At 43.6% G+C, this 19,822-nt stretch overlaps 1 protein-coding gene across 9 annotated transcripts in view; it reads left to right on the top strand.

Moving 5' to 3' along the window:
- Positions 1–19,822, top strand: part of Cfap54 (cilia and flagella associated protein 54) — a 286,409-nt gene that overhangs the window by 68,803 nt on the left and 197,784 nt on the right. For 8 of the 9 annotated variants that reach the window (XR_005486835.2, XM_039080085.2, XM_039080086.2 and 5 more), the window contains 5 exons: positions 4,598–4,690; positions 4,911–5,096; positions 14,307–14,443; positions 17,410–17,557; positions 19,319–19,474. Coding sequence is in view for 8 of the 9 variants with exons in the window: in XM_039080085.2 (XP_038936013.1) it covers positions 4,598–4,690; positions 4,911–5,096; positions 14,307–14,443; positions 17,410–17,557; positions 19,319–19,474 (720 nt within the window). In the remaining variant the exon portion in view is untranslated. The remainder of the gene's footprint in view (positions 1–4,597; positions 4,691–4,910; positions 5,097–14,306; positions 14,444–17,409; positions 17,558–19,318; positions 19,475–19,822) is intronic. The other variant, XM_039080084.2, reaches the window with a different exon arrangement.

The following is a 19,822-nucleotide window of genomic DNA, read 5'->3' as shown; positions in this document are numbered from 1 at the left end:
CGGCCTAAATGGGAGTACCTCATGGGATTTCATTTCCTAACAAGAAAACGTCTCTAGCTAGTTTATATTTTAAATATCGCTCTTTTAGGTCCTCTTTGATGTTGAATCACAATTCATTCCTATCTTTGATTATCTTTAGGGCATTTTTTACACAGAGACTTTGAAGTCAAGCATATGTAAGTTTAAAAATTCTAGCTCTGCTGTTAACGGGCCGTACAACCTTAGGAAGGCCAAACCCAGTTTGAAGATTCTCATTCGTAAAGCGAGTTTACTGTGAAAAGGAAGCAAGCCAGGGCTGGAGATGTATGTAGTTAGTAGGGAGCTTTGCCACCGATAAAGTCCTTGTCCTGTCCCTATAGCCACACAGACTTGGTGTGGTGCCTCTTGCCTTTAATCTCGGCACTTTGGGGGGGGGAGATCAGTTTGTGGTCATCCCTTGCTTTACAGCAAGCTCGAGGCCAGCAGGAGAGCCTGTTTGAAAAAGAGAGACTGAACTAATATATAACATTACCAACATATTACCTGATGACTTTCTCCTGCTTTTATTAGGCACATGCAATAGAATTTATCAAAATAATTACTGGAGCTATAGACCTGATCACATTGTTTTGTGATATTTTTTGTTAATTCAATACAATGAGTTTTTTCTTTTTCTTTTCTTTTCTTTTTCCTTCTTTTTTTTTTCTTTTTTGACTGCTGTCAAGTTCTCAGGGTTAACAGGCACAAAGTTAAACATGGGTGAAATGTGGCTCATTCTTGAGTGATCTTTAGATGGATGGATGGCTTGGCCTTTAGATCAATGGGAGTGGACTTCCGATGGGTGGGTGTGGACTTCCTTGAGAACAGTTTTTGTTATTTCGTTCTTTAAGATTGGAGTAGCAATAGCATTCATCTTACATGGCTGTGCTGCTGTGAGAACATCATTTTAGGACGAGTTCAATGTTGGAGATTTTGGGAACCTGTGCTAGGAGTAAGAAATTAGTACAGAACGAGAGCGGTGTCATTTAGTGTTTTCAAATATGTTGATTTAACCCAAACATTAATTTTTTCAGTATTACTATTTAGTGACGGTTTTATTGTATGTTGTGTGAACCTAGGAAGACATCAGTGTCTCATATTTGACTTGTAGCTCTGGTGCTGTTCAGTGGCATGTATATAATAACGTATGTAAATTACTCATTAGGAGAGTTGGTTCAGGAAGGTTTGCCCGCTGCTTCCTCTGTTACCACTAGGTGGTGCTGTGGGCTTATGTAAATTTTCTGGTTTGCTGGGTTGGCCATCTTTTGTCTCCATGAAGCCTTCTCCTAAGCCATCACTTGATTAAAATCTGTTTCTATAGTTGCAAATGCTAACGTTACTTACATTGTCTATAAAATCTTATTTCCAAAGTTAGTGATTTGTTCACACCGTCTCTATTCTTATGTAGATTCTAATTACACATTGCCTCTTTGTGTTACACAGACTGGGAGCAAAATAAAAATATAAAATCTGCTTGTAATAATGCTTTTAGAGAGAATTTGCTCTTGGCTTGTGTGGTATAATTTAGAGCAGTAACAATCTGTCACGCAACACAGTCTTTCTGCACCCGGCAGCCCCCACCCACCCCCCACCCTCACCCACCCCCCACCCCCACTCCCACCCCCACGGAAAGTGTACTCTTTTTGTGTGGGCAATCGAGGGATGGTAAGCCCATTATTTCTGAGTTCGTGTTTCCTTTTGTTTCATTTGACCTTTACCCTCGTCGTCCTCTAGCCTCCAGCTCCTCAGCTCTCTTCTTTCTCTCTCCCCAACTCCATTCTGCTCCTGTCGGTTGGCACTCTTTTTTTTTTTTTTTTTGTTCTTTTTTTCGGAGCTGGGGACCGAACCCAGGGCCTTGCGCTTCCTAGGCAAGTGCTCTACCACTGAGCTAAATCCCCAACCCGTCGGTTGGCACTCTTAATTAGTCACTATATCATAATCACCTGAGAGGCTTTCTCTGGAGCACAAAGGATTTGTCACTTGTACCAGAAAGCCTCACTTGTTGAAACCAGGAGCCTTGGGTGGCTTGGCTATTGGTCATTTTAGAGAGTATTTTATTCTGTACAAACTATTTAAAAAAGTGACCTAGAAGTTGGATAGTGGTGGCTGACACCTTTAATCCCAGCACTCAAGAGGCAGAGGCAGGAAGATCTCTCTTAAGTTTGGGGCCAGCCTGATCTACAGACTAAGTTCCAAGACAGCAAGGGCTACATAGAGAAATCCTGTCTCACAAACTAACAAACAAACAAACAGGCCAGAGTAGAATCGGGTTGAGACCCACTCACGAAGATTAGACCCCAGGTCTCGAGTGAGTCAGTGAGTTTTCTTCAGGCTTTCTTGCACATACTGTGCCCTTCTGGTGTAAAGGTTGTCTGTGTCTTAGCGCCTCACCTCTCTCCCACACCCTGTTGGTTTCGTCATGAGTCTATGTCATGTGAACATCTTTTAATGCTAATCCCTGTTCCCATACACTCTCATTTGAGTCCCTCAAGATGAATCTGTCTTTGGCATTAACATCTGTGTCTGTTTGCTCTGAGTTAAAATGCTTTGGTCTTTCTGCATTTTGGTTCCCCGAGACGGTAGCAGTTCCATCTCAAAGGAATATAGTGAATCTTAGCTGTGTGGTCTTTGGCAATGATGACTAAAACACATGGGAGAGGATATAGTCTCTGTAAGCAAATCGTGCAGGCAGGACTGGGCATCCGTCCGCATGGAGAGAGATGAGACCAGAGTCTTACCTCTTGCTGTAAGAAATCAATTCAAAATAAGTCAAAGATCTTATGATACCTGAAGCTCTGAATTTGCCACGGGGGGGGGGGGGCACCTCAAGATTCAGGCACAGTCTATATCTGAAGGAAACTTTGTAAAAAGGATTGGGATGGCTCAGGGGGAAAAAAAAGCAAGATTTGACAAATGAGATTGCATGACATTACAAAACTGTTTAGAGCCAAAGAAGCAGTCTGGTGACAAGGCAGTTTATAGACTGAGAGAAGTCCTCATTAGTCATGGCACTGACAGAGGCTTAATGTTTAGATTATATAAAGGGCTTAGAAGACTAAGTTTGGGCCTGGAGAGATAGCACAGCAGCTATGAACACTTACCGCCTCTTGCAGAGGGCTTTGTTCCCAGCATCCATACCAGGATGCTCACAAATGCTGGTGACTCTAGAAATAGACAGACAGCTGTCAAAGAATGAAGGGAAAGCAAGTCAATAATCATATGAAAAACGTTCACTACTCTTAGCCACTTGGGGAAGCCACCTAAAGCAACATTGAGATCCTGCCTTGTCCCAATCACGAGAAAACAAATAACAACAAGTGCTGGGGAGGATGCAGGAGAAGGGATCACTTATACACTGCTGGTGGAAATAGAAATAGTTCCTATTCCTCTCAGTGGTGGAAATTAGGGTCAAGACTCCCCAGAAACAAAAATATTGCTACCGTATGACCAAGTTTTACCCCTCCCTCCTGGGTTTGTAGCAGGAGGATACCAGAGAGCAATCTGTGTTTACACACCTGTGTTTTCAGCCATATCCACAGTAGCTGATTTTTGAACCTGCCTAGGTGTCCATCAACACACAATGGGTGAAGAAAGCATAGAAGACATATGTGATGAAGTTTCACTCAGCCATAAAAAGAATGAACCATGTTGTTGTTTAGGAAAATGGCGGAGATCATTATAGTAAGCAAAATGAATCAGACTTAGACAGACAGACATCCAGTGCGTCTCCCATTCTCAGATTCCAGCTTTTATGTAGATGAGTTGAATTAGGCACGAGTATAGGCCATGGAAGCAGAGGGGAGACTGGGAGAATGAATGAGAGTAGTAAAAGGGGAGGAAGGAAAGTGTGAACATGGTCAAAGTACCTGATGCACTTGTCCGAAAATGTCCTTATGAGACCCCTAGCTATGTATAAGGAATATATGTCAATAAAGAGGAAAGTACACGCCAGCTCACTAATGTCAGTCAGCACAAAAGAACTGCTCAATTAATAGTGATTAGAGAAGGCAATAACGCGGGCCTGGGGGTGGGGGTGGGAAATGGCTCAGTGGATAAAAGTGCTTGCTAAGCATATGATCTGGGTTCCAGTCTCGAATGTATAAGAAAAAGCCAGACACGCCACACGGGTTTAAAATACCAGGGTTCCTACGTGGAGCAGGGAGGCCCGTGGGCCAGCTAGCCTATTGTTTTTAGGTGGGAAAACAATAGTCCTATCTCAAATAAGGTAGGAGGTAAGGACTGACAACCAAGTTTTTCTTCTGATCTACACACATCACACATGCACTGGGTGTGCATGATCATGTACACACACACACACACACACACACACTCAGAGAGAGATAGATTATGAATAATACTTCACTTAGTCTTGACTGTCTCGCGTAAGCAAGCCCCGCGTTTGTTGTTACTTTGTAAAGATGACGTATGTGCATCTAAGCTCAAGACCTCGCAGTTTAACACACGAGTAGTCACCGTTCTCTTCGGCAGATTATTGATTTTGCTACATCCAGACAGAGGAGGCCAAGTGTTGGTAAACAGAGCACAGACCACAGGTGACAGCTGCCTCTCTCTCCTGCAGGTGTCCTGGTACTGTATTTTGGGTTGCAAAGCGGAAAGAAGCTATAGCAAAGTGCGGCTGAACAACAACCACCTCCCCAACTCAGGAGAAGTGGTATGTCGTCCGCTCTGTCAGCAGGCCTTATCAAAGCCTTATTAACTACAACCGAGTGTGGGTTCCCCCTATGAAGTCATTACAGCCGTGGATTGACACTAATTCCAACTCGAGTCACAACTAAGCTCCAACAGCGAAGGAGAAAGGTTTATCCAATTACGTCTTAATAGTCACACTGCCTTAATTCTCTGAGTAAAAGCTGAAATGTTTCCGTTCACAGATACCAGCTGATGGCAGAAGCTTCTTTGAAATTAAAGATTTGGAAACGAATGCAAAATACATTTTTGCGCTCACTGCTTATTCTTCCAGTGGGAAACTCATTGGTGACGCTATCGGGGAGACAACAAAACCAATTCTCATTTATCCGCCTCTTTCTGCTGTCACCGCTCGGATGTACCTGACACAGGTAGAAGAGATGGGTGCTATTTTCCTCTTTTCCCTGTTAAGCGTTTGCTAAGTAATTTCCGACGGAAGAAATATCGGAGCAGACACTCCACAGTGTGTGCGATGCGTATTTTCCATGATTGCAGCTTTCTTCATAAAACATGAGCCGTTGCTTCCCCCATTAGTGAATTTGCCTCCTAAAGAACATTTTCCCCCAGGAGCACAAATGTAATGTTAGACATTTTGGGAGCTACTGCAATGCGTATAAATAAATGTTATCTGTTACTACCCAGAGTAGCAGATCTTACCCTGGGGGCAATGTTGTCAATGTCTCGTGACATTTTTGGTTGTCACAACCTAGTGGGATGCTACTGGTGTCTAGTGAGTAGAGGCAAGGGGGATGCTGATAAAGCAGCGTACAGTGTGACAGGGACGGCCGTCTGTGACAAAGAAGTACCTGCCACGTGCTGGGGATGTAACTCAGTAGTAAGAGAATGCTAGCCCAGCATGCACAGGGCTCCGGGTTCAACCACAAATGTTGTGAACAAAAATCCAACACAACATGCCAGTAGCACTAGCATGAGAAACCCACATCTAGAGACTGCTCTTCCTTTCTGTGCATCCATCTATTTACTTATTGGCCATCCTGTCTGTCTGTCCATCTGTCCATCTGTCTATCAACCATCTATTTATCTATTATCTATCTATCTATCTATCTATCTATCTATCTATCTATCTATCTATCATCTATCTACTATTTATCTATTATCTATCAATCATCTATCTATCTATCTATCATCTATCATTTATCTATCTATCATCTATCTGCCACCTATTTATCATCTATCAATCATCTATCTATCTATCTGTCTATCATCTATTTATCTATCTATCATCCATCTGTCTCTACCTATCTATCTACCATCTATTTATCTATTATCTATCAATCATCTGTCTATCTCTCTATTTATATCTATCCATGCAGTTACATATGTACATAGCATACCTGCACGTACTTATGAATTTCTATATGTTATTCTTAACCATATGTACTATTTTACATATTTTCATTTAATACTTTTTTCTATCATGTTAGAAACTTTTCTATGAAGTACTTTTAATGATTTTTATCTTATTTAACTGTTCATTAAAAAAATTAAAATATAATTATATAATCTCCCATTCCCTTTCCTCCTTCCCCTTCCCACACCCTCATGGGGTACCCTTGAAGAACTCATGGCTTCTTTTATTTAACACTATATTGAGTCTTGTGAACGTGTTGTACCCTTAGTAATTATCCTTTCTCTGGACTGAAAGTATTTCAGTGTTTCACTATTATAAAAAAGCTAAAGTACATATTACAGCCTCTAAGTCTTTAACTGTACCAATGGCTACCTTTTGAGGATAAATACATGGAAAGGAACGGATCAGGTCAATAGATACAGATGGACCCAAGTTCACATTCAGGCTTCTCACTGTAGCCACGTGGTACTGAGCAGACGACTTTTATCTGTGAAGTGAGAACAGGCAGAGGATGTCCATAGGTCTTAGGAATGTCAATGGAGTTACGTCTGCCAAATGTTTAACCATAGCATGTGTCTCTCAGTACACACCAAGTATCATTACCAGTCATAAGTCCACTCACTGTTAACCTTCTTGCTGAAGTAGCTGTCATCTGACTGAAGGCAAGCGACCCAGGTCTGAAGTATCTAATTTAAAGCCTATTGCTGGCTGTGGAGTAAATGGCTTTCTAAATTGTCTCATATTTCTATTGTGCTGTGCAATTTTTCTTTTAATAGTTGATTAGTATCATAAGCCGAGATCTCACAGGCCTTTTATATGATCACATTTTTCAAAGAAAATTAAATAGAGAGAATTGCTAGAATTCATCCAGCACTGGTGTAGCATGTCACAACGCCTCATGGTTTTCTGGTATTTTGATTTCTTTAGAACTTAATATATTCTCCAATTTACAGCCATAGAGTTATTGTGAGACGCTGAATATTTCATCAGGACTTAATTTTTCTCCAGGGAGTGGTTTGACTCTTGGGTTCCATTTGGCAGATCTTTCATAGAAAGTTATTAAAATGAAGTCCAGGCTACACTGCTGGGATAGAGAAGTCCCATGGAGCAATGACCCGTGTCTCTTTATTGACATTCTATTTGCAGTTCTTTAGGTCACCCAACATGGCTGATGGGCATTCTCCCACAATGCCAAGTGGCTAGAGCAGAAACCTCTCACTTATTAGCTCCCCTAATTCTTAAATTCAAAGATTGAGTTTTTATATATTCTAGGTTAATATACCTGGTTTTCAGGACAGTGATTACATTTTTAGTTTTAGGACAAACCTGATCACTAAAATGTATTATCATAACTATTAGTAGTAAAAGATGAGCTATTTCCCCAAATGCTTCTGGTTACCATGGCCTTGGGGACATTCAGGTTGTACTTTTATTCCACATTATCCTATAAACATTAATAAGATCAGGTGGCTCTTTACCAGGTCTTCCATTAAGTAGAACACTAGTAATTTAGTCTGTTTGGATTCTGTCTTAAAAGGAATTCTTTAGAATTATATAATTTTTGTAACTATTCTCTCCTCATGTTGGCCTTATTTCTGATTGCTATTTTTAAAGCAGGCAATAGCTAAAGAATATATTATAAAATATAGGAAATTAGCAGTCTGAGCGGGTTCTAGTTTTGATCTTAGATATTATTATTTGAGTCCAATTGTTTTATTTTTTTTCTACTTGTAATATATGAGACCAAGTGATACACCCCCGTCCCCACCTTTAGCTCATCAAACCATGTGAATGGGTATTTTGTGATATAAAAATGGTAAGTATCAATTATTAAAATACCGAAGAAGCAACAACAACAAAGGCTTGCTCCATCTCAGGCCTTTAAACCCATTCCTCCACTGCTAATGGATACAGCTTGCTTTTATATCTTTACTCCCGTGCACAGGCTTTAGGGAACATACAGCCACCTCTCTAGCATGCTGGCTTCTTCTGTCTTGGGTATCTGTTCAGTAACGGGGCTGCTGTATTTATTCTCTGACCAGTTAAGTCTGTTTAGAATTTCTATAGTGTTCTCCAAACTAGCAATGTCAACAGCAGTGTAGAAGGGCAGGCTCTCTTGCCCAAGTCCTTGCCAACACTTGCTGCCATCCATCTTTCTGATAATGAATCATCGAGGAGGTGGGAGGTGATACCTCACAGGGTTTTCACAAGCATCACTTTGGTGAAGTGTGCACAGTGGGATACTATGCAGCCTTAAACACCAGGGAGGCCTGTGGACAGGCCTGGAAGACATGAAGGGACTAAGCCACAAGTCAGCCACAGAGAGACAGATGTATGAGCTCACAGATGGATGGATTCTAAGAAAGTCAAGTTCACAGAGGTAGAGACTAGAAAGGTGGTTACAGACATCAGGGCTGGGGATGGGTAGGGAAAGGAGAGACATGGTTCAACAGGCATTTAAGTTAGAGGTAGGGAGGAGAGAGTTTCAATGCTAAAGTAATTATACATAATAAAACTCGAATACCTCAACAAGTAGAAGAAATGACTTTAATGCCATTAGTACAAAGAAATGTACATTTGAGATGATAAGTATGCTAATTAGTGCAATTTGGTCATTCCATAATATATACATTCACCAAAACATCACATTCTATGTTATACATACATAATACTATATACTACATACATACATACAGTTACTATTTGTAAACTTGAAGAAAAAGAACTCTAATACTTCGTTGTTCCAGTTGTGACAGTAACTATGTGATGAAACGAGGATTTCTTTTGATAGTTGAGGAAACAGATACATAGAACCCCACTGTATTCCAGGCAGGACACCGTAGGCAGCTTCCTCAGGCAGCAGATCATAGTCTTGACTATGGCATCAGTGCATCGCTTTTCTTCGCAACTCTGTGCAGATTCCAGGAGCTCAAGTGCTGGACATTGCTCCGTGCCCACTTTTTAAGAGCAGCATCACTGTGGACCCCCATCTGTTCCCAGTCTCCTCTAGGCTCCGTCTCCTCCCGTCTGCTGAACATATTCCATTTTTTATCAATTTTCTCTTGGCTCTACCCAGCTGGTGTGTCAGCAGGTCTTCCCGGTGCGACGATCAGAGTCTGAGGACGGAATATGCATGCCTTGTCACAGTCTTCATAGTGACGGCAGGGAGGGAACTATTGCTCTCACGTTTCTCATCTCACAGATGAGTTCAACAGAACCCAATGCTGTGTGATGTTTCCTTTTGTTCATGGGTTTCAATTTGAAAGACAGAATTATGGGTGATTCGGTCAGCATTAACTGTCCACTTGACAGAGCAGCCTAGAATTCCCTTAAAAGAGTCTCATCTAGCAACCGTCTTTATCCAGTTGGGCTGTTGGATGTGTTTGTAGGGTTTGTTTTGTCTTAACTGATGCAGGAGGGACCAGCCCACTGTTGATAGGTGCCTTTTCCTGGGCAGGTGATCTTGGGCTGTATAACAGGAAGTTAGTTAAGGAGGTGCCAACAAGCAGCATGGCTTCTGTCTAGATCACCATGTGATCTGGAAATGTAAACTAAAGTAAACCCTTTCCTCTCAGAAGCTGCTTTTCATCAGAGTGTTTTAATCACAGCAACAAGAAGGGATGCTAGAGCAATATGTAAGAAATTAAGCATTTTCTCTTAAGAGTTTCAGCTCCTTTCCCTCTCATCTGCTGGCTGTCACCATCTCCTTGCTCATCTATGGATGAACTAATGTCCGTTTTGCGTCAGGCTCCGTGCTAAACCTAACGTCATCGCTCCTTCCTGTGAAACATCCTTTTTACTCATCCAGATCGTCACCACAGTGGTGACTGTGCATAGATCGTTTTACTTCTGGTCTCAGCTAAGATCCTAATTGTACACGAGGGAGCCAGGCATGAGCTGTGGGGGTTTGTGGGCTCAAGGCAAGGCTACGCCTTGTGTCTTTGATTCTCCCTGGACATCCATTCTGCTTCTCTCTCTCTCTCTCTGAAGATCGACTTTCTCTATTTTTGAGAGAAGAATGGCAACATCTTAATTCTAACCACCCAGGCCGGAAGTCACTTAAATTTGAATCCAAATCCCTGAGAAAGTGTCTGATTGGTTTATTCAATTTAGGAGAGTCTGTTGTTTTTGTGTCTTAGTACATATTGTTCTAAGTATACTTTCCCCCTTTCTTTTGGTACCACATCTGGGCACTCTGAGGAGAAGTTCTGTGAGTTTGCCTCTTTTTTTTTTCTTTTCTTTTGTTAACAGCAGACAATGTGAACGTCTCAGTCAGTGTGGACTCTCACAGACTCTAGAGCCATCTAGTCTGCTTCTGTTTCCCTGAGCCAGTCCATACTGATAACATCCCTCCTCTCTCTCTCTAGCAGTTTCTAACCTAGGTGATACAACTTTTAACCAAATTCTTCTCCTAACTAATGGGCCATTAGTCTTGACCTCAGAACTGAACTTTGAGTGGAGACCATCTTGCTTTAGAAAGGGCTCTGAAATACCCAACTTGAGTAAGGTCCTCACCCTGGCAATAAACCATGTTGTATCATATAGTTAAATTGGTCAGCATCCTCCTACGGGAGGACTCGGACATTACCAGGAAAGGATTTTTAGATTTAGTAAACAGAAAGCTTTGAGTACTTGGTTTGCCCCAGGTGCTCCATGCAAGGGATCCTAAAATCCTAGTGTGTGGAGAAGTGAGTTGGAGTGCTGGGTCCCACCATCAGAATTCATGATTCACCAGGATCCAAGGATTTTGCATTTCTCTTTTCCTTATTTATTTAATTTATTTTTACTTTACACATCAACTGCTGCTCCATCTCCCCTCACAAATCCCCTCCCCCACACCTCCTCCTATTCTCCTCTGGGTACCAACCCACCCTGGCACCTCAAGTCACTCCAGGACTAGACAACATCCTCTCCCACTGAGGCCAGAAATCAGCCCAGTTAGGGGAACAGGGTCATCAGGTAGGCAATAGAGTTAGGGACAGCGTCTGCCCCAGTTGTTGGGGGATGTGCATGAAGATAAAGCTGCCCATCTGTTACGTGTGTGTGTGTGTGTGTGTGTGTGTGTGTGTGTGTGTGTGTGTGTCTGTGTGTCTGTGTGTCTGTGTGTGTCTGTGTGTGTGCGCCTAGGTCTAGCCCATGTGCACTCTTTGGTTGGTGGTTCAGTCTCTGAGAGGGCCCAAAGGGACAGGTTAGTTGACTCTGTTGGTCTTGTGGATTCTCTATCCCCTCTGGGTCCCTCAAGATTCCCTAAGCTTCATCTACTGTTTGGCTATGGGCTTCTGCATCTATTTCAGTCAGCGGCTGGGTGGAGCCTCTCAGAGGTCAGTTATGCTAGGCTTCTGTCTGCAAGCATTACAGGGTAACATTACTAGTGTCAGACATTGGTTCTTGACCATGGGGTGGGTCTCAAGTTGGGACAGTCATTGGTTGGCCACTCCTTCAGTCTCTGCTCCATAGTTCTGGTTGATTCTGATGGTGTGGGGCTCATATGGTGACACCTCTCATTTTTTAGCAATGGGACAAAACATTGTGGTGGGAACTGGGTGACTGACATATAGGTAGACTATCTGTCAGGAGACAGTGAGTGTTAAGGAACCAATATCTGGGGCATGACGGGAGGAATGGAAGTCAGTGACAGCATTCAGTAGGGTGATCTGGGGTGGTGGTGTGGGGGAGGGGAGTGAGGTCTGAGAAGACCCAAGTGAGGCAGTGGTTCTCCAGGGATGAACGTCTGGAAGAAGGAACAGCTGAAGCACGAACCCTAAGACTGTCAGATGTCCTCCCACTCTGATAAGGAGCAGGTCAGTGTTTATGGCTGGAACAGAGGGACTCACAGAGGGCAGAAGGGGCAGTCAGACATGTAAGCTGTGGGACAGTGGCAGGCTTTCTTTTTTTTTTTTTTTTGCCTTGCCTAAAATGGGCAGCTACAGGATGGCCTTGATTCACGCTGTGTCCTGGGCAACTTCTATTTTCAGATGTTCATCTGGCTAAGTTGGGCACAGACATGGAGAGGAGGGAGGAAACACTCCCTTCTGCTGAATTCCAGTGAGAGGTGGAAGACGCCTACTTGTGGTGACAGGACCAATGTTCTGAAGGGCTGTTGAGAATTCCTAACAGAGAAGATGGGTTGAGAGAAATAAGTGTCAACTTGAAGGTTAATCATCCAATCGGAAGGACACCATTTTAATTAAATATGAGGCTATGTGCTGTACCTTTGGGCATGGAGGGGAAAATGAAAAGTTAGGGCATGTTGAGGTACAATTCATGCATTTGGGGTTTGGCAGAGAGATATGGATGTGAGAAAGGTTTGAGGTAGTATATGATAGTTTAGACCACGTGCTATCACTAAGAAAATGTAGACAGAAAAGCTCCAGGTATCAGTGAAACTGGAGTGTCCATAGAAAGAGTGGGAAAATTGGAGGGGCTAGCAAAGGCATCTGGAAGGGAAGGTGGCCACTAAGTCAGGAAACAATCCTGGAGTGTGGAATTCTGTAAGCTGTATGTGGGTCATTATCAAAGAGCAGGTATCTAACAGTCTCCTGGTATGCGTCTTCTCATTTTAACCAGCCCTGCCCTCGAAAAATCTGTTGTGTCCAGTGCTGTTAATTATTGGCACAAGTGCAGACATTATGGTGCCTACTGTTAAAACACCCGTGATGCTTCATGAGTTCATAAACCTTATGATTGCTGCTGCTGCTGTTGTTGCATTTGGCATGTCTTGTTTTGCAGTATTCTATAGTTTAGCCAATAACATTCTATAAGGCAATACCTTATCTGTTAGACAACCAGGCCTTTTAATAACACGATTTTAAAAGGAAAGAAGGATCAGTTGTAGATTTACCATCCCCCTCACACACCTTCTTTCTTTCCTTGACCATCTCAGAACTCCACGGTGTTTTAGTGACTGTGGCTACAGCTGTTTGATCGGTCAGATGAGGCCCACAGCAGTGACTCATTGGACACCCCCCACCCCCAGGACTACTTTCATGGCTGTCGGGCTCTGTGCAGACTCTGAGCTTCTCAACACCCTAGTTTCCTCACCTGCACCCGGGTGCTGATGAGAATACAAGGAGAAGTCAGTGGCATAGGCCTGAGTGCTTGCTGTAGTACTTTGCTTCTAGAAAGTTCCATCTAGCTTCAAGACCTCACAGAACCCCAGCCCTGCATTAACTTTTCCTTCCCGTTGCCTGTTTCTTTCCAATTCTGACCATCACTCAGGCCTTTCTTCCGTGTTCTCTGACCATCTCCCATATCTTGTTCTTCTCAGTCACTCTTAACTGTACCACATGGGACCTGATCCTTGCCTGTCCCAGAATAGACAGGGAGGGCATTCCTAGGCTGACAGGTGTTTGCTCCTCCAGCGTTCAGCACGGAGTAGGGTCTCTCAGGAAAGCTTGCTGCTTGGTGAGTTAGGAGGAATCATTTGACAGACTAGGGAAGTTCTGGCCTTGTAAGTTTTCCCATGAGTGGATACCATTCTAATAAAATGCCCTTTCTGTGCTTTATTCAATGAATTTATTTATGCCTTATCATTTGAGGAAGTGTGGAAGTCATTTGGTGAAGGTTCATGCTATGTATGTATTTAAATAGAAGAATTTTCAGAAATCGCCTTAAATATATTCTATCACTAGAAGGTCAGTTGGTAATAATTTTTTTTAACTGAGCTTCTAAGTTTCACAAGTGAAGTTATTTTTCCCAGCACTGGATCTGTTAAACTTAAAAGATACAGATTCTTGAATGCATTTCTGTTTTATTCTTTACCCTTTTCAGCTGCCAACTCTTTGTTACACAGACGCTCTGAAAGTGTCAGTCAACCGGGAAAGAATGAAATATATTTCATATATATCAGGTTGGGGAAATCTGATTGTTTCTCTTGGAGCAGATTGTTCATTATAACAGTATCTATAATAAATGGGGCACGCTGCTGAGACGGATGGAAATGAAATTAATTTGGCTCAGATGCGATCTTTGTTTTGCTTATGAGGATTTGAAACATCCTTACAGAGTTTCACATTTCTATGCGATTTAGAAAGAAAAGAGATTTCAAAATGCACCTGCCTCCGCTGCCAGTGGTCACCCGTGGGCACCCGGTCCCCTCACCGTGGCACCATGAAAGGCAAATGCAGAATTAGTGTGCGTGGGGAGGATGTGTCAGCATTCTGTTTGAAATATACATTTTCTGAGTGAGATAATGTGGGTTTTGTCACAGGTCGCATATCAGATCAGTAACTATGAGTTGGCCAAGAAAGTGTTCTCACCGGTCTGGGATTACTTCGTTGCCCCTCCACCACAGGACAACCAGTCAGTTATCTGTCTAAGCAACATCATGACAATAACACAGAGAAGGTAATTAGAAATGTCACTTTAAAGCCTCAAAATTGTTTGTTACTGTTTTCATATCGGGATGGCCCATGTAAACGTCTATCTAGTCAGAGAATTATAAGGTACATATGCTCTAAGGTCCTCAGTCCTTGTCAGATGCACCCTTTCTAGAGTCAGGAAACAGTGAGGCAGATACATAAAGGTTTCGGGATAAAAATGTCAAGTGGTAGCAGCTGGAGCAAAAAAAAAAATGTACTCAGTGGAGACTGAGAGGGGAGAAGATGGGTTAAGGAGAGGGCCTGATGTGTGGACTGTGGTTATGAATGTTTCTGCCTTTGTTTCAAATAGGCTCCCAGGATTAGACTGTCAGCAGTTGCCAAAGGTGCTGGTAGAACCCATAGAAAATGGCTGAGTATGACGTTTCTGCCGTTTTTTTCTTTAGAGGAGCAGGACTTCAGGACAGTCTAAGAACAGTATGTCCAGCTCATATTTCAGGCTTTGCCTACAGACTGAAAAAAAAATCCCCTCACCTGCTTATGATGCTTATAACTCTTTGCCCCTCGTCGATGGTGCACTTAAAAATATGAATGCTGGGGTTGGGGATTTAGCTCAGTGGTAGAGTGCTTGCCTAGGAAGCGCAAGGCCCTGGGTTCGGTCCCCAGCTCCGAAAAAAAGAACCAAAAAAAAATATATATATATATATATATATATATATATGAATGCTATGCAGGGTAAGGGGTAGGCAATACTTATTTACACTAAACAGCTTAATTCCATTTCAATTAAAACAAATGTAGACTTAACATTTGCCCTGTGCAAGGACCACAAGTGTATTGGGGAAAAGATTTGAGGGGCATTTTAAGAGGAGAAAGGGATAAGAGTTAGGTTTCGTGGGCCTTCCAGTATAGAAGAGAGGCTGAAAAGCGACCGGCTTTCCAGTGTTAATTGACTGCAGAGTGCATGGCATTTACTAAGGGAAATGGGGTGTGTGTGGAGGGAGATAATGAGTGGGCTTATAGTTTGCTTTTGCTTTTCCAGCAGGATGCTTTGGTAGGTCAGGAGATGACAGTCGGTATTTTGTTTAGTGCTGACACTCAGGAGACAGTCAACCCTAGAGGTGGCAATTTGGAAATTGTCCATGGAGGGCACCACTGAAATCTTGAAAGGAGCCTTGTCTCTCAGGGAACGATGGTTGAACTTTAAAGAGCCAATCCTGGTACTGAGCAGTAGCACGGCCTTCATTAAAAGGGAGGATGGGAGAGGTGGAGCCAAGGAAGGCTATTGAAGGGGAATCTGTCAGAGAAGATAAGGAACCAGGGAGGTGTGTTGCCAAGGGAAGCAGTGGTCACCCGGGGGACCAGCCTGCTGTAGCATGTACAAGTGCTTGGTCAGGCTCAATGACATTCTAGAAAGGTTGAGCAGGATAGAAATCAGAAGACATTTAGAGTTGGTGATTGGAAGGCCATCAGTGAATTCAAGAGAGCAACTTACATGAGACCACGGGCCAGAAATGATTTTCTGATGGACTGAGGAAGACTGAAAGTGGTAACCCATAACAAGTAAAGGCCACTCATGGGTGGGAGAGAAAAGAGAAGCAGGCAGAGGCTAGAAGGTCAGGTTTCCAGGAAGGATTTTGGAGTCTAGAGGGAAGGGAGCCAGTGGTGAGGGAAGTTTGAAGATACAAGAGAACTCAGGTGACAGCGGCACTGACCTGGGAGAATCCAAGGGCTGTAGAGCACGGAGCTGGAAGAACACGCCATGGGGGGTGTGCACAGAGGTGTGTGCACATATGCACGGGAAGAGCTAAAGCACCACCGAGCAGGACGGACATCTCATAGCTGATGCACAACTTTGTGGTGAAGCCCAGTTCCTGACGGCAAAGCGTCTGCTTGACTCACTGTGGTATCCCAGGGCCCTGGGAGAATGCAGTACGCATAGCAGACTTTAAGCAGATGCCATTTTGAAAATGCCAAGGAAAAATGTAAATAAGTGATTAAGTAATTGGTGTTGTGACAAGCTAGAAAAATGGGGACAGTGATGTCCCTCACAGGGTCACAGAATGATGTAAGAGGTGGCAGACACTGAAGTTCTGGGAACGTCAATAGTGAGAGACTTACTGGACCCCGGGGTGTGCAGGGAGTGCAATGGAGGGAGAAAGTGGTAGGTGGGATGAAGGCATGTGTCAAGGTGCCAAGGGCCGTCCTGAGACCAACAGGAAAGCGCAGTGTGCAGTGCAAGGAGGGGCGGGAGAACTGAAGCCCTCCCAGTCAGGCAGTCCAAAGTTCACGGTGCTGGGATCAACCTCAAGTGTGAATTAGTGACGTCAGGCTCTTTCCTACTACTTTGCCACTGGCTCCGTTCCCTCCAGACTCCAAAATCCTTCCTGGAAACCCGGCCTTCCAGCCTCTGCCTGCTTCTCTTTTCTCTCCCGCCCATGAGCAGCCTTTACTTGCTATTGGTTTCCACTTTTATGGGGTAAGGAGGTTCAGAGGAGCTGAAGGACTTAAAGCTTGAGTGTGAGGGTTTATCATCTGCTAGGCCTCAGGGCACGAGTGCATTGGAAACGGAAGAGGTCCTGTCACGGCTCTGCTGATCTCTGGTTCTGCGGACTGCAATTTAGAAAAGGCAATCGGAAGTAACCAGAGCCATTAAGACTCAGTCTCCAGGGCGGAGTTTGCTCAGCGTGCACCCCGTCTTCCCAAAGTTCATCAGCTGGAACCTGCTCTCCAACCTGACTTACCACAACCACATCATGGTGTCGGAACAGTAGAAGAACAAGGAGTGTTTGCCTCTGGCTACTCTTGGCTTCTTGGCTGTGGACTCGCCTTTGGTTTTCATTTAAGTGGATACCCAAGAACAGCTCTCCCGGTGCTACCATCACTGTCAGTTGTGTGGGTGCTGAGAATTTGTAAAACCCCAACAGACTGAGTAGATGCTCTCCACCAGTCATTTCGCTGCGCCGCACTTAACACCGTTTCCTCCTCCTGCAGGTTTCATTCCAACATCTTGGCAGAGACTTCTTCCATCCTCTTATACCTCTTCCTCAGAAATATCTTTGTGATGAGCGACATTAAAATTAAAGAAGAGAATCTCTTCTGTGATAACATTAAAGGCAACGAGATCTTCCCCGCCCAGCAAGTGAGTAAATGCCCTGCACTGAGACGGAGAGGCTCCACCCTCTCTGCTTCTCTATTTTTCCTTTGGGATCTGTGTCCTTCCCGGTGAATGGACCAGGAGGGCGTGGCTGAGGACTCTGTATTCGTTTATACTCCAGGCGGGTCTCATATTTGTATTTCTCAATTTGTATTTCTCCTCCATGCACAATACCAGTATATTCTTCAGAATCCAAATCTGTACAGCATGGACTGTGAAACACACTTGTAGTCCCGCCACCTCTAAGAACACAGTAGCCTCATTTGTATGTGCTTTCCTGTGCTTTTGAAAAATAAGCAGAGATTAGCATATTATTATACTGTTCAGCCACTTGCCTTCTTTAAAATGTCCCTTTTCTTAGAGGGGGGTCTCATGCTGGTGTGAATTAACTTGCATGTTCTTTTTTTTTTTAAGAGATTTATTTATTTACTTTATGTATATGAGTACACTGTTGCTCTCTTAACACACACCAGAAAGGGGCATCGAATTCCACTACAGATGGCTCTGAACCATCATGTGGTTGCTGGGAATTGAACTCAGGACCTCTGGAAGAACAGTTGCTGCTCTTAACCACTGAGCCATCTCTCCAGCCCAACTTGCATGTCCTTTTGAAGTAATAAACTTGCATGCTTACACAGAGACAGGGATTTAACCACTCTCCTAGCCATGGGCTCCCAGGGCATCTTTCCCTGGCTCTGTTCAGTCCATAGCCCATAGTGTTCTGACTTTAACAATGATCTTATGTGAGACCTTCTTTCCAGCTTGTGTATCTTTGTTCTTACTGGTTTTTTTTTTTTGTACTTGTTTTTATTATACCTTTTCAATTTGCTTGTTGATTAACGAACTGGTAGTTTGTTACACAAGACATAGGCCAGGAAAATGACTCTTTCCAGTCCAGTTCACTGTCCTTGGAGCTCAGGGTCTCTAATCCACCCATCTGTGTTGAATACCCCCTCTGCATTGTGTTTGGTTTCTTCTTTGCCACACCCAATCTGAAAGAGAAGCCATTTTAAAAGTGCTTCTGTGAGTGTCAGCGTCAGAATCCGCTGTTCCAATAAAACCTGCCATATAGACAGTTCCGGTTGGTGTCTGCACAGCCTCCCTTGTGAGTGACATGGATATACATAGAAAACAACAGCAAACTTTCTCCTCAGGAGGAGGGAGAAAGGGAAGAGAGGAGTGCTATCCTTTTACAAGACACTGATATCACAACTCTTAAGTCTGTGTTCTTCATCATTTCTATTTAGCTAGTGAAAATGTAAATAGAACTATTAATCTGACTTGCTGAAAACATTCCATTTTCCAACCAATTAAGAGGTAAAGTTAGACTCTGTTAATCAAGGGGGTTCAATATTATTGGTATATTACATTTTAATTATTGCTCACCACAATTTATTGTTTTTTAAATGAGTTTTTTTCTGAAATTAAAATACAGCCCCCCATTTTTTTCTCTTGTCAACAAAGACAGTGGGCACATTGCCTGTCCTTAGTGGCTTTTGTATTGTCTTACAAATCAAGCTGGAGTTTATTCCAAGAGTATGCTATGCACATGTAGCATTAAGGGAGAGGCAGAGAGTCCTTTCTAAGTTTGGATTTTCTTTATATTATCATTCGTGTCATTGAGCAGGAAGGTTTCACATCTCTTTCCCTCTCTGCTCCTTGACGATGTGCAGGGTTGAGCACCCGTCCAACACTCAGCCTGAGTAGCAGCGGTTCTAACAGCTGTTCTTATGTCCGCCCGTGCAGGTCGCTAGATTGGTGGAATGCGAGAATGTGCTGGTGGCTCTGGAGCTCAGCAACTTCCTCAATGACGCCAACTTTGCCCTTCAAGCAGTGACCCAGTGCTATGGGCTCCTTGCTCCCATTATCTACCACAATATCGTTTTGGTACCTGTCATCCAGGTAAGGGCAGCCCCAGCCTCCCCAAGAAGGTATGGGCGGAAGACAACTCAGTGATTTCTTAGGGGAAAGAGGGACAGCATAAACTCTGTAACAGGTGGGTAGGCCACGGAGGAGGAGAAGGAGGAGGAGGAGGAGGAGGAGGAGGAGGAGGAGGACGAGGACGAGGAGGACGAGGACGAGGACGAGGAAGCGGAAGAAAGAAAAGAAGAAGAAGGAGAGGAAGAAGAAGAAGAAGAAGAAGAAGAAGAAGAAGAAGAGGAGGAGGAGGAGGAGGAGGAGGAGGAGGGGGAGGAGGAGGAGGAGGAGGAGGAGGAGGAGGAGGAGGACGAGGACGAGGAGGACGAGGAC

The sequence above is a fragment of the Rattus norvegicus genome, chromosome 7, assembly GCF_036323735.1.
Source record: "Rattus norvegicus strain BN/NHsdMcwi chromosome 7, GRCr8, whole genome shotgun sequence".
In the NCBI taxonomy this organism is placed as follows: Eukaryota; Metazoa; Chordata; class Mammalia; order Rodentia; family Muridae; genus Rattus; species Rattus norvegicus.
Note: the sequence above shows the minus strand (reverse complement) of the source record. Positions and strands in the feature narration are given on the sequence as shown.